Source organism: Lissotriton helveticus, chromosome 3_2, assembly GCF_964261635.1.
Source record: "Lissotriton helveticus chromosome 3_2, aLisHel1.1, whole genome shotgun sequence".
Taxonomy (NCBI): domain Eukaryota; kingdom Metazoa; phylum Chordata; class Amphibia; order Caudata; family Salamandridae; genus Lissotriton; species Lissotriton helveticus.
In genome coordinates, this window is record NC_136062.1 from 113,173,779 (window position 1) to 113,187,627 (window position 13,849).

The 13,849-nt window shown below is 46.5% G+C and overlaps 1 protein-coding gene across 1 annotated transcript in view; it reads right to left on the reverse strand.

Moving 5' to 3' along the window:
- Window positions 1-13,849, reverse strand: part of DNAAF4 (dynein axonemal assembly factor 4) — a 227,169-nt gene that overhangs the window by 38,393 nt on the left and 174,927 nt on the right. The window contains exons 6-7 of the mRNA XM_078684603.1: window positions 9,804-9,913; window positions 7,185-7,338 (exon numbers count right to left, since the gene is read on the reverse strand). Of these exons, the coding sequence (XP_078540729.1) occupies window positions 7,185-7,338; window positions 9,804-9,913 (264 nt within the window). The remainder of the gene's footprint in view (window positions 1-7,184; window positions 7,339-9,803; window positions 9,914-13,849) is intronic.

Here is a 13,849-nt window from a genome sequence, read left to right on the forward strand (position 1 = left end):
AAAAGAATGCACTGACGGCTGGTGTTGTACGCCTGGTGGTGTTTGTGGTTCGTGAAAGCGTGCATTGATGGCTGGTGGTGTTTGGCCCTGGTGAAAGCGTGAACTGATGGCTGGTGGTGTGTTGTTGTGTGTGTGGTTGTGTGTGTGGTTGTGTGTGTAGTGGTGTGTGGTGGTGAGTCTGTGGGGGTGAGTGGGTGGTAGTGAGTGTGTTACACCAATGTGGCGCACTGGTGCCACTGCACCTGCTGCAGCAATGGTAGCTACGCCACACTGGTGCCACTGTACCTGCTGCAAGAATGATAGCTACACCACACTGCTGCCACTGCACCTGCTGCAGCAATGGTACCTACGCCACACTGGTGCCACTGCACCTACTGCAGCAATGGTACCTACGCCACACTGGTGCCACTGCACCTGCTGCACAATCATAGCTAAGTAACACTGATAACACTACACCTGCTACACAACGCTATCTACCACACAGTGGTTCCACTGCACCTGCTGCACAATCATAGCTAAGCAGCACTACCACTGCAACTGCTCCACCTATGGTAGCTACCACACACTGGTACCACTGCACCTGCTGTACTAAACTGGTACCACAGCACCTGCTCCACCAATGGTAGCTACGCCTACGCCACACTGGTACCACTGCACCTGCTCCACCAAATATACTTACACCACACCGGTACCACTGCACATGCTGCACCAAGGATAGCTACGCCACACTGGTGCCTGCTGCACAATGGTAGCTATGGCACAGTAGTGCCACTGCACCTCCTGCACAAGGGTAGCTATGCCACACTGGTGCAACAGCACCTGCTGCACAATTGTAGCTATGCCACACTGGTACCACTGCACCTGCTGCACAATGGTAGCTACACCACACTGGTGGTACTGCACCTGCTGCGCAATAATAGCTAAGTAACACTGATAACACCTCACCTGCTCCACGAATGGTAACTACGCCACACACTGGTGCCACTGCACCTGCTGCACAGTCATAGCTAAGCAACACTACCACTGCACCTGCTCCACCAATGGTAGCTACCACTCACCGGTACCACTGCACATGCTGCACCAATGATAGCTACGCCACACTGGTGCCACTGCACCTGCTGCAGCAATGGTAGCTACGCCACACTGGTGCCACTGTACCTGCTGCAAGAATGATAGCTACACCACACTGCTGCCACTGCACCTGCTGCAGCAATGGTACCTACGCCACACTGGTGCCACTGCACCTACTGCAGCAATGGTACCTACGCCACACTGGTGCCACTGCACCTGCTGCACAATCATAGCTAAGTAACACTGATAACACTACACCTGCTACACAACGCCATCTACCACACACTGGTGCCACTGCACCTGCTGCACAATCATAGCTAAGCAACACTACCACTGCAACTGCTCCACCTATGGTAGCTACCACACACTGGTACCACTGCACCTGCTGCACTAAACTGGTACCACAGCACCTGCTCCACCAATGGTAGCTACGCATACGCCACACTGGTAACACTGCACCTGCTCCACCAAATATACTTACACCACACCGGTACCACTGCACATGCTGCACCAATGATAGCTACGCCACACTGGTGCCACTGCACCTGCTGCACAATCATAGCTAAGTAACACTGATAACACTACACCTGCTACACAATGCCATCTACCACACACTGGTGCCACTGCACTACCACTGCAACTGCTCCACCTATGGTAGCTACCACACACTGGTACCACTGCACCTGCTGCACTAAACTGGTACCACAGCACCTGTTCCACCAATGGTAGCTACGCCTACGCCACACTGGTACCACTGCACCTGCTCCACCAAAGATACTTACACCACACTGGTGCCACTGCACCTGCTGCACAATCATAGCTAAGTAACACTGATAACACTACACCTGCTACACAACGCCATCTACCACACACTGGTGCCACTGCACCTGCTGCACAATCATTGCTAAGTAACACTGATAACACTACACCTGCTACACAACGCCATCTACCACACACTGGTGCCACTGCACCTGCTGCACAATCAGAGCTAAGCAACACTACCACTGAAACTGCTCCACCTATGGTAACTACCACACACTGGTACCACTGCACCTGCTGCACTAAACTGGTACCACAGCACCTGCTCCACCAATGGTAGCTACGCCTATGCCACACTGGTACCACTGCACCTGCTCCACCAAAGATACTTACACCCTGTGGAGAAGTGTGGCTCACTGGTTAGAGGAGGCAGACCTGGAAGCAGAGGTCAGCCCGGGACCAGGGTTCAATTCCCGGCTCGGCGGGGTCTTGAGTCCTAAAATGTCCATGGACTCGACAATTCTCGCTCCGGTGCCTACTTGATTCACGGGTTCACACTCTGCGACTCTGGGCAATAGCGTGCTTAATCTCCACAACGGCCCCTCGCGGCGGGATGCCTGGCTTTCACCTTGCGGATACCCTGCCGGGGTTATCTCACAGGGGAATACCAGGACGGGTTCCCTAAGCAAGCGCTTAGAAACCGCTTGGTGATTTGCGCTATTATAAATTCCTGTACATTTACATTTACATTTACATTTACACCACACTGGTGCCAGTGCACCTGCTGCACAATCATAGCTAAGTAACACTGATAACACTACACCTGCTACACAACGCCATCTACCACACACAGGTGCTACTGCACCTGCTGCACAATCATAGCTAAGCAACACTACCACTGCAACTGCTCCACCTATGGTAGCTACCACACACTGGTACCACTGCACCTGCTGCACTAAACTGGTACCACAGCACCTGCTCCACCAATGGTAGCTACGCCTACGCCACACTGGTAACACTGCACCTGCTCCACCAAATATACTTACACCACACCGGTACCACTGCACATGCTGCACCAATGATAGCTACGCCACACTGGTGCCACTGCACCTGCTGCACAATCATAGCTAGGTACCACTGATAACACTACACCTGCTACACAACGCCATCTACCACACACTGGTGCCACTGCACCTGCTGCACAATCATAGCTAAGCAACACTAACACTGCAACTGCTCCACCTATGGTAGCTACCACACACTGGTACCACTGCACCTGCTGCACTAAACTGGTACCACAGCACCTGCTCCACCAATGGACTCTTGCTCTGTTGCTGCTGCTGCCTTGGCACAGTACCTGCTGTGAGTGTGTAAGGGAAGCTTGCACCGCTGCTGCCTGTGATGTCCTTCTTGTGAGTGTGAGAAGCTTGCACCTCTGCTGCCTGTGGTCTCCTTCTTGTGAGTGTAAGAAGCTTGCACAGCTGCTGCCTGTGTTGTCCTTCTTGTGAGTGTGAAAAGCTTGCACCACTGCTGCCTGTCATGTCCTTCTTGTGAGTGTGAGAAGCTTGCACCGCTGCTGCCTGTGATGTCTTTCTTGTGAGTGATGTCCTTCTTGTGAGTGTGAGAAGCTTGCACCGCTGCTGCCTGTGATGTCCTTCTTGTGAGTGTGAGAAGCTTGCACCGCTACTGCCTGTGATGTCCTTCTTGTGAGTGTGAGAAGCTTGCACCTCTGCTGCCTGTGGTCTCCTTCTTGTGAGTGTAAGAAGCTTGCACAGCTGCTGCCTGTGATGTCCTTCTTGTGAGTGTGAGAAGCTTGCACCGCTACTGCCTGTGATGTCCTTCTTGTGAGTGTGAGAAGCTTGCACCTGTGCTGCCTGTGGTCTCCTTCTTGTGAGTGTAAGAAGCTTGCACAGCTGCTGCCTGTAATGTCCTTCTTGTGAGTGGGAGAAGCTTGCACTGCTGCTGCCTGTGATGTCCTTCTTGTGAGTGTGAGAAGCTTGCACCGCTGCTGCCTGTGATGTCCTTCTTGTGAGTGTGAGAAGCTTGCACCGCTGCTGCCGCTTATCACACTCACAAGAAGGAGATCACAAGCAGCAGTGGTGCAAGCTTCTCACACACACAAGAAGGACATCACAGGCAGCAGCGGTGCAAGCTTCTCACACAGAGCCTCTTGCTCTGTTGCTGCTGCTGCCTTGGCACAGTACCTGCTGTGAGTGTGTGAGGGAAGCTTGCACCACTGCTGCTTGTGATCTCCTTCTTCCTCATACTCACAAAAAGGACATCACAAGCAGCAGTGGTGCAAGCTTCCCTGACACACTCACAACAGGTACTGTGCCAAGGCAGCAGCAGCAACAGAGCATATCTATGTACATCAAAAGCATGCTTTGAATATCAATTCCAGCGGTGGGGGCTGAAAGGACGAGTAGGCTGGGAGAGGCGATGTCAGAGGCTTCTGTGAGCTCCCAGCCTGTCGTTTCCAGTGGTGGGGGCTGCACTGAGGAGCGGTAGGGGCTGAAAGGACGAGCAGGCTGGGAGAGGCGATATAGAGGCTTCTGTGAGCTCCCAGCCTGTCGTTTCCAGTGGTGGGGGCTGCAGTGAGGAGCGGTGGGGGCTGAAAGGACGAGCAGGCTGGGAGAGGCGATATAGAGGCTTCTGTGAGCTCCCAGCCTGTCGTGTCCAGTGGTAGGGGCTGCAGTGAGGAGCGGTGGGGGATGAAAGGACGAGCAGGCTGGGATCGGCGATATAGAGGCTTCTGTGAGCTCCCAGCCTGTCGTTTCCAGTGGTGGGGGCTGCAGTAAGGAGCAGGCGGGGAGAGGCAATACCAGAGGCCTCTGCGAGCCGGCATCTGGCGAAAGGCCAACACTTAAACATGAAAGGAGGCAAAGGGACGCGCGCACGCAAAACTCACGGCAGACTGGTGAACGCGCCCGACCATCTGGATTCTATTACCGCAGCGCCCTGACAGCTCTAATTGTTAATTTATTGCACTGCCGTGCGCATAACCACACAGGATATGGCGGAAGTGCTGAAGCAGAAAAACATATGGCCTATTGCGTGAAGGCTACTAGAAACAGGGCACCGCGAGGACCAATTACCATGCACATGGCAAAACAAACTACTGAAAAATCTCGCGCACTGAGGAATTTTTCCTGCACTATTCAGAACCCCCTAACAAAAGGAGCTCGGAGCTCCGCCCCCCTGCTGACGCAGGGGTGACGTAGGCCGAGCCCTAAAAAATGGAGGAGTACCACCATAAGACCTGTCGAGGTCTCAGCACAGTGGGAGAAGAGAGAAGAAACAAAAGGAAAGGGAATTATCCTTTTCTAAGAAGACCCCTCACTCACCAACCTAGTTGGTGACATGCTTCATCATCGGGGTCCCACCCGAACAGCCGAATGCCCTCCGGGTGTGCTGCGACACCGGATTACAGTGGAGCGGGTTGTTTTTTTGTGTGGAATCGTGCAAATAGTGAGTTAAAAATTGTCCTGGTATAACTCAGTTGAAAAAGATTTTATTCTCAAGCTACTGGACAATATTAAAAAGGTATATCAGATACATGTATGGATAATATTGATCCATTGTTATCTATAAATAGTGAAAAAAGTGCAAAGTGACGGTCTACATGTTTCAACCTGTAACAGGAAATTACCAGGTTTTCATCAGGACCATAATATGCGTGACCTGGGTGGTGTACACACGCTAAGGTGTACCCTGCCCTGGATCACTGTATGCCAACTGTATACTCACAGTTGGCGCCCTTTCGTCCAGTGTGAGAAAGAGAAAACAACCTGAAATTATAAAAATACAATGACAAGCAAACCAAATACATGCCTTGAACGTAGTGTCAGGATGATCAAGTGCTCCTTGCTCTCCTAGTGTGATGTCATGCCTCAAACAAGCAAAATACCGAGTGTCTGGCTTCTTCGATGAGAGGCAGTGACAGTTTTTGTTCATGTGTATATTGATTTGTGACAAACTCAGTCACTCAAGGAAAAAACATCCACTCGTAGGTAGTTGGAGGTGGAAAACAGTGCACAACCGGCAGTGGATTGCAATTCTATCCAGTTACACTCAACTGTCATATTCATAACCGTGTGTTTTCTTTTATTACACCACTTTCATACATTACGAAGTCGGTGACTGCGCTCTCAAGACATAGGCAAGGGCGTCAAGAGTCATTCTAGCATGCCAGTCGACAGAATGTAACAAAGATAATCAAAGAAACGGGGAGAAGTGAAACTTACTCGGATTTTCCATAATGTATTTATAATATTATATGCCGATGGTTTAGCACTTGCACTTTAGTTAATAATAACCAAAGGTATACCATCAATATTGTATGGTTCTAATCATGTATGTAAAGACACTTTTTTTATTTTTTGGAGGACATTTTGTTAAGGTTTTAATTAATCATATACAATAAACTATGACTTTGACACTTGCTATATTCAGATGGTAATTCCTTAAGCTATATTAACATTTTACTCAATCATTTCAAATGTAAATAATATTTATATTTAATTGGCTATGAAGGGACTATGCTTACTCCTCAAAATTGGCACTGTGGGATGAAACACAATGTAATTACTGTGGATATGTTTTTTCCTCTGTAATTAAGAATTTATTTTCAGCTACATTATATATTCTAAGGCCACCACACTAATAATGAATGACTGTATCCGATTCATTTGAAAACATAGTCATATGTAATACATTGAGTGCAAAATACTTATTTTTATTGGTTTCAAAATATAAATTGGCATGCATTGATTTGCTTGAATACATACAAGCTACCTACTCCTCTGGGATACTTCCAACAAATACCCTTGTCCCACAGGCATAAGATGGGTTGGGTGACCATGCAACTGTATTTGTCGGAATTCGTAATGACTGATTATTGGAAACTAAGTCACTAGGGTGTTGAATAGTATATATTTAAACGGCAAGTATGTTTTTAGGAGTTTAACATTGCAGCTAATCGGATTAGTGCAAATATAACACATGTTGTGTGTGCGTGTGTGAGCTCTGTCAGCTAATACCAGAAAGGTGTTGCCGGAGACAAAATCCTATGATTTAGGTATGAATGATACTGCTGCCCATATAATTCATTCACACTAGTCAAGGACTGAATTGAATTGTATTTTTCACTGGAACTCACAGGCAGGAATGTTCTAATAATTTAAAAGCAAATGTATTGTTTTTCAACAGCAATAAAACCCTCCACTGCAGGGTTGCCATTCAAGAAAAAAAGGTATGTACTAAAGAAACAATTGAGCAGCGTTACATCAGCATCAGCAATAGCTCTATAAAAGCAGCTTAATGGCCTTTCAACTTTACCCATCATAGAAGCATACCTTTGAGCAGTCCTCAATGGTTTTGTGTAGGTTTCGCAGCTTCAGGTGGCAGGCTGATCGATTCAGGTACAATGCTGGAATCTTGCGGTTTAATCTTATAGCCAAGCTGTAGGCATTAATAGCTGCAAGGTAGTTTCCTAAAGCAAACAACTTGCTGCGAAAATTAATGGAGAAAAAAAAGATATTTAAGAATGATCCAGTAAGTAGAAACATGAGTAAGACATGAATCAAATATGATTGCATTTTAACAAACTAAAATCTTTACCAAACAAAAAATATTAACATGGGCAGTGTACAAAGGGACACGTCATAGAAACTGTACAGTTTAACCAATACGGAAGTGTGACATAGGAAGTTATGATACAATTTAGAAAAAAAAAATAAGTGGAATTGAAGACTGCACTACATTAGTTACCTCGGGAAAGCGTTTTGGCCCTGCTTTGAATTTAGAAAAAGAGCAGAGTTGATGTGTAGATAAAGTTTGGGATCTGCTGCAAGGAGTTTTGGAGAACATTGTAGAATGTGTCTGCAGTTTTAAGGGTTTGTTACTTGTCCAGGTGTCAGAGGGCACAATGTGAACCTTTTCCGCAAGGACAGATTTGTGAATGCAGGTGCAAAATCACAGTTCAGGTCCTCTAAGACAGGGTTAACAGTAGTACTACCAACTCTCCGGCTCAAGGGTACTGGAACCAGGAACAAGCACTTTGGATCATCCACTCTCTACCAAGGCAAAGGGCATGCCAACCGGCTGGGCCACTCTCCCAGGCAACTCAATGGAGCCTCCAGACAAGACAGAGAGACAAATATGTTCCAACATGGGAGTTTACTGTACAGAAGTTTGATTTCTTCTTGCCTGATTTTCTGGAATAATCCCTCTAGCAAATTAGATTGTTAAACCAGACTAGCGGTGTTGGAATTATCTCCAAGTTCTGTTCTTCTCAGGACAGTATACATATCAAAGTTATTCTTCTCCAGATTCTCTCTTTCTTGCTCTCCCTCCTATATGAAATGTCTGTTAAACAAGTAGTGGCTGCTACTTAACGGCAGGGGGGCACGGTTGGAGGGAATAAAAACAAAAATGTAATAGTCACTTTCCCACCTCCAGCCGGAGCCTCTGGGTCCTCTTCATCGACTTCCAGAAACAGGAAGCACCCAGGTTTCGAGACTCCCCTGGCCAATCACAATGCTGCTAATAGCAGCGTTGTGATTGGTCTGTGCTCCGTGGGTCAGCACTCAAAGAGGGACTGGGAGGCTGTGCATGTTCTTCACCCAGGCTGTACAATGCAGCCTGGTGCAGAGCAAGCAAAATGCGCATGACTGTTTGGCTGGCTCAAGATGGCCGGCCAAACTGTCATGCGCAATTAAGAGAGTGCTCACCACTCCTCCCCCTGCTCTTTTGTGATAGCCTAGTCCAGCCCCGCCCCATACCAGCTGAGCCACTACGGAAAAATAAAATGATAATAACAACATGTTATTATCATTTTCTTTTTTTCTTTTTGACCTGCTCACATAGCAGTGAGGCAACGCTCCTCCACCTTAGCGGAGGAGCCGCCCCTACTGTTAAAGATAATAGACATGGCAACTATACAAAGAAAATGAAGATATTTTATCATGGAAGCAGAACAGGCAGAAACAGAAATAATTATGCACACGCACACACACAAAATACTGAGGGTACAAGAAATAATGTCTCTGCATTGATAACAACGAGGATCTAAGTCCTGATCTCCAAAATTGTTTCTCATCAATTCTGTACATATGTTTGTAATAAGAGGGAGAAATTTAAATAAAGCAGGCTAATGTTCAAATTACCGCCCCAGGTTGTTCGCAGGCCACTTATTAAAGCGAGCCTTATCAACATCGACCAAGCACTACCTCAACAGACGCAACCTTGTAAAGAACTTTACATGCGGCAGTCTCTATAATAGAAGCCATGACGCACACAAGAGCCATGAAAAACATAACTTGTACACAAAATGCAACGCTTAATGACATAAAAATATTTATGTCAAAAGTTAAAACCAAAAGCAAAATGTAATTAAACAACAACACATTCTCAAACCAATACATGCTCTATTAATAGTGGTACTGTCATAGATGTAGGGAAAACGTGAGATGTGATCTCATCTGTAAGATGATCTACATTCGGAAATTCATCTGTTTCATTAAGGATGTGGTCATGACCATTACAAGTTATCGTTTGCATGGATTGTTGTGAATTGTGATCCTACCTTACTTACAAATATAATTGATTTTTCGGTTTTAATTTGTAACCAAAACTGCAGTCTAATCTTGTTTTAAAATTTATTCCTAAGGTGTTTTAAACATATTTTAAAGCGATATAACCAAAGCTAACAATAATTTCACTAAAACTTTTGTTTTAAATATGGTACCAAAAGATGAATCCCTTAATACTAAAAGCAGATTTATGTACCAGTGTAGCACTACATAGAAGCTAGTCTCTGGAGAGGTGCAATTCAACATCACATAAAAGTAATTTAAGAGGCTTCCTAACAAGTTTTAGTTTCTTTATCATCTACATATTTATTGGAAAACAGAGGCAAAAGGCACACTTTGAAATTACAAGCCTCCAATGAAAAGGTGATCACAATAACTTACTTCCCTTTCTCCTTCAACCACTCGGGGTTCTTTTCCTCTTCTTTCAGATCGTCTAGCTCGGAATCCGCTGCATTAAGTGCCCTTCGAGCCTCTGCTTGTTTATGGAGCCACTGTGGTTAAAATAACGTGAAAACCTGATGTTGGTCAGCCATTTTGTAAGCAAAAGTAAATATATGCGTCTCTTTTCCCCTCAGTGTTACCAAAGGTTTGGGTACACGAAGCACACTGTATTAACATGGATGCAGGCTCCAAAACAGCCCTCCTTACTAATCACCGCTGCTACAGGTTGGTGTATAAGCGTCAGAGTGCAACACTGAGGACCCTGCTGAGTATCCCTGGACGTAGTTTGCGTAGTTGCACTACATGTAGCTGCATGTAGTATACTTTGAACTACACGTAGTACTGCGTAGCGTAGCTGATGGCACTGTGTACATCTCCGCACTGTGGAATAATTGCAAATGGCATTTTGCACAGTGCCAGTTATTATAAAATAAGTATGTCTATCTTTATATGCTAGAGGGACATTTGATAACGAATAGTTGACCTGCAGTTCTTTGTAGAATTATTTTGATATTGGATACTATAATACCCACTGCTAATCTCGTCCCATAATGCTTTGCAGGGCCTTTGGTTGGGATTATTTTTTTGCCAATAACTGTGCTTGGGGTGGTCCTAAGAAGATGGGACCAACACCGAAGTTCAACAAGATGTGCTTTTTGTTTATGCTCTTTGTACTCAAGGAATCTGCTTGGTCCTCCCCCTAGCTTAAGGGGGACCCCAAAATAATCACCTCTCTCGTTGCCTTATGTTTTCATTGAAAAAGTTCACTTTTGTGAATTGGTTATTTTTTAGTATGTAAAATTGAATTATCAAAGCATCTGAGGATGTTGTTGATTTAGCTGCTACGCTATGTAATTAAAAAAACACCAGTTGATGGACAGAATGCAGAACAATGTCATACATTCACACCAGTACAGAGATCTGGGCCTAAATCCATCGTTTTTTTGCTCACCACACCACCCCAATTCAGACATGGCCATATGCAAATCAGCCTTGACCCTGTGCCTCATGGGAACAGTCCAGCCCGAACTGCCAAGCCATGTCTTCCTTGGACTGGAATCAAGCATCCTAGGACCGGTTTCCGGCTATCAGCCGTCTTCAGCCAGGATAGCTGGACTCCAGTGGTGTGGAGAGCACGGGACTGACGTCTGAGCATACCCGTCCCACTCGGGGTGACAAATGCAAAAACAACAGTTGATGGACAGAATGCAGAACAATGTCATACATTCACCCCAGTACAGAGATCTGGGCCTAAATCCATCGTTTTTTTGCTCACCACACCACCCCAATTCAGACATGGCCATATGCAAATCAGCCTTGACCCTGTGCCTCATGGGAACAGTCCAGCCCGAACTGCCAAGCCATGTCTTCCTTGGACCGGAATCAAGCATCCTAGGACCGGTTTCTGGCTATCAGCCGTCTTCAGCCAGGATAGCTTGACTCCAGTGGTATGGAGAGCACGGGGCAGACATGTCTGAGCATACCAGTCCCACTCGGGGTGACAAATGCAAAAACAACAGTTGATGGATAGAATGCAGAACAATGTCATACATTCACCCCAGTACAGAGATATGGGCCTAAATCCATCATTTTTTTGCTCTCCACACCACCCCAATTCAGACATGGCCATATGCAAATCAGCCTTGACCCTGTGCCTCATGGGAACAGTCCAGCCCGAACTGCCAAGCCATGTCTTCCTTGGGCCGGAATCAAGCATCCTAGGAACGGTTTCTGGCTATCAGCCGTCTTCAGCCAGGATAGCTTGACTCCAGTGGTGTGGAGAGCACGGGACTCACGTCTGAGCATACCCGTCCCACTCGGGGTGACAAATGCAAAAACAACAGTTGATGGACAGGATGCAGAACAATGTCATACATTCACCCCAGTACAGAGATCTGGGCCTAAATCCATCGTCTTTTTGCTCACCACACCACCACAATTCAGACATGGCCATATGCAAATCAGCCTTGACCCTGTGCCTCATGGGAACGGTCCAGCCCGAACTGCCAAGCCATGTCTTCCTTGGACCGGAGGAAAACAAGTTACTTACCTGTAACTTTAGTTCTTCAGTATTGGAAGCTTTCATAGATTCACATGCCTGAATCATTGCCCGTCGTCGAGATGGGAGTCTCCGGTATATAAAAAAGCAGTGCTTAGTAGTAAAGCAAACTGAAAAGAGGCGTAGGCCCATTTCCCTTTTGCAACCCATAGCCTTTGTTATGTAAAAAAAGCCCAAACTTTTCCCTGAACCAATCAGAGCTCCCCACCCTCTAGAACCCTCCTGAGAGAACCTTCTGCCCCTCAGATTTTTTGCGCACTTGTGTATATAACACACTTCTTTGTGCTAAATCCGAGGTGAGCCTCTCAGGGGAGGAGGGTGGGTGCATGTGAATCTATGAAAGCTTCCAATACTGGAGAACTAAAGTTACAGGTAAGTAACTTGTTTTCTTACTCCAGTATTGGAACTTTCATAGATTCACATGCCTGAATCAGAATAGCGAGCAGTGAAAAACAAAGCACATTTCTCAGATACATTTCATAATCATGCAATACAATTTGAAAATTAAGCATAACCTCATATATGTATATACGTATAGAAAATGTGACTTTGCAAACAAGAGAAATTACGGATGGAGGGATGTAAAAAAGGCTCACCGTTACTGGATGATATTCCGCAGTACCGCCTCTCCCACCGCCGCATCCGATTCTGCGGCTGCCTCCACGCAGTAGTGCCTGGTGAAGGTGTGCGTAGATACCCAGGTCGCTGCTCTGCAGATATCCTGGATTGGCACTCCTCCAAACAGTGCAGTGGATGTGGCCACCGCCCTCATAATATGGGCACGAACTCATGCATTCAAAGGCTTACCAGCAGCTTGATCACAGTAGACAATCGCACTGGAAATCCATCTGGCAATTCCCCTCTTTGACAGCGGGAAACCTTTCCTGGGTGCGCTGAAAGCGACGAATAACTGAGAAGACTTGCGAACCGCCTTAGTTTCTTTCGAGTAAAATTTCATACATCTCTGAACGTCCAGTGAGTGCAATACTCGTTCTGCTGCTGTTGACGGATGAGGAAAGAAACGTTTCAACACCAACAGTTCGTTCAAATGAAAATCAGTTGGCACCTTCGGAATGAACTTCGGGTTTGTCCCGAGAATCATTCTATCCTCCTGAAACTGTAAGAAAGGCTCCTGAATCGTGAGCGCTTGTAGTTCACCTACTCTTCTCGCTGATGTCAATGCAATGAGAAGAGCCACTTTCCAGGACAAGAACTTCAGGTCTGCCCTGTGTATCAGTTCAAATGGTGGTTTCATCAATTGAGAGAGTACAATATTCAGATTCCATAATGGTGGTGGAGGCTTTACTGGAGGAAAGACCCTGAATATCCCCTTCATAAATTGCTTGATAATCCTTGATGACCATAAGGATGGGCCTGACGATGACCTCCTGTAGTGGGATAACACAGCCAAATGCACCTTGATGGAAGCGTGTGCTAATCCTGACTTTGCCATAGGTATAATTTGATGAGGTGCAGCAGTAAGAGGGTGAACGTTATGCCTCTTACACCACAGACAAAACCTCTTCCATTTCATCCTGTAGGTTTTGTTGGTACTCTCCGCTCTGGCCTTGGACAGGATCTCCCTACATTTGTGTGAGATGTTCAGATGGCTAAACTAACAGTGTTGAGGAGAAAGGCTGCTAATCGCAAGGATTTCGGGTCCGGATGGAGCACCTGCCCCTTGGACATTGTCAGAAGCAATGGAATTGGACGCAACCGAATTGGACGGTCCTCCGACAGCAGCAGCAGTTCCGTGAACCAGTGTTGTCTAGGCCACCACGGGGCTACTAGAATCAGTCTGCACGGCTCTTTCTTGATCTTCACCAGTACGCGGGGGAGAAGAGGAATTGGAGGAAAACCGTAGGCAAAGATGCCGGACCATGCCATGGAAAACGCATTCCCCCAAGATCCCTTCTGGGGAAGCCAG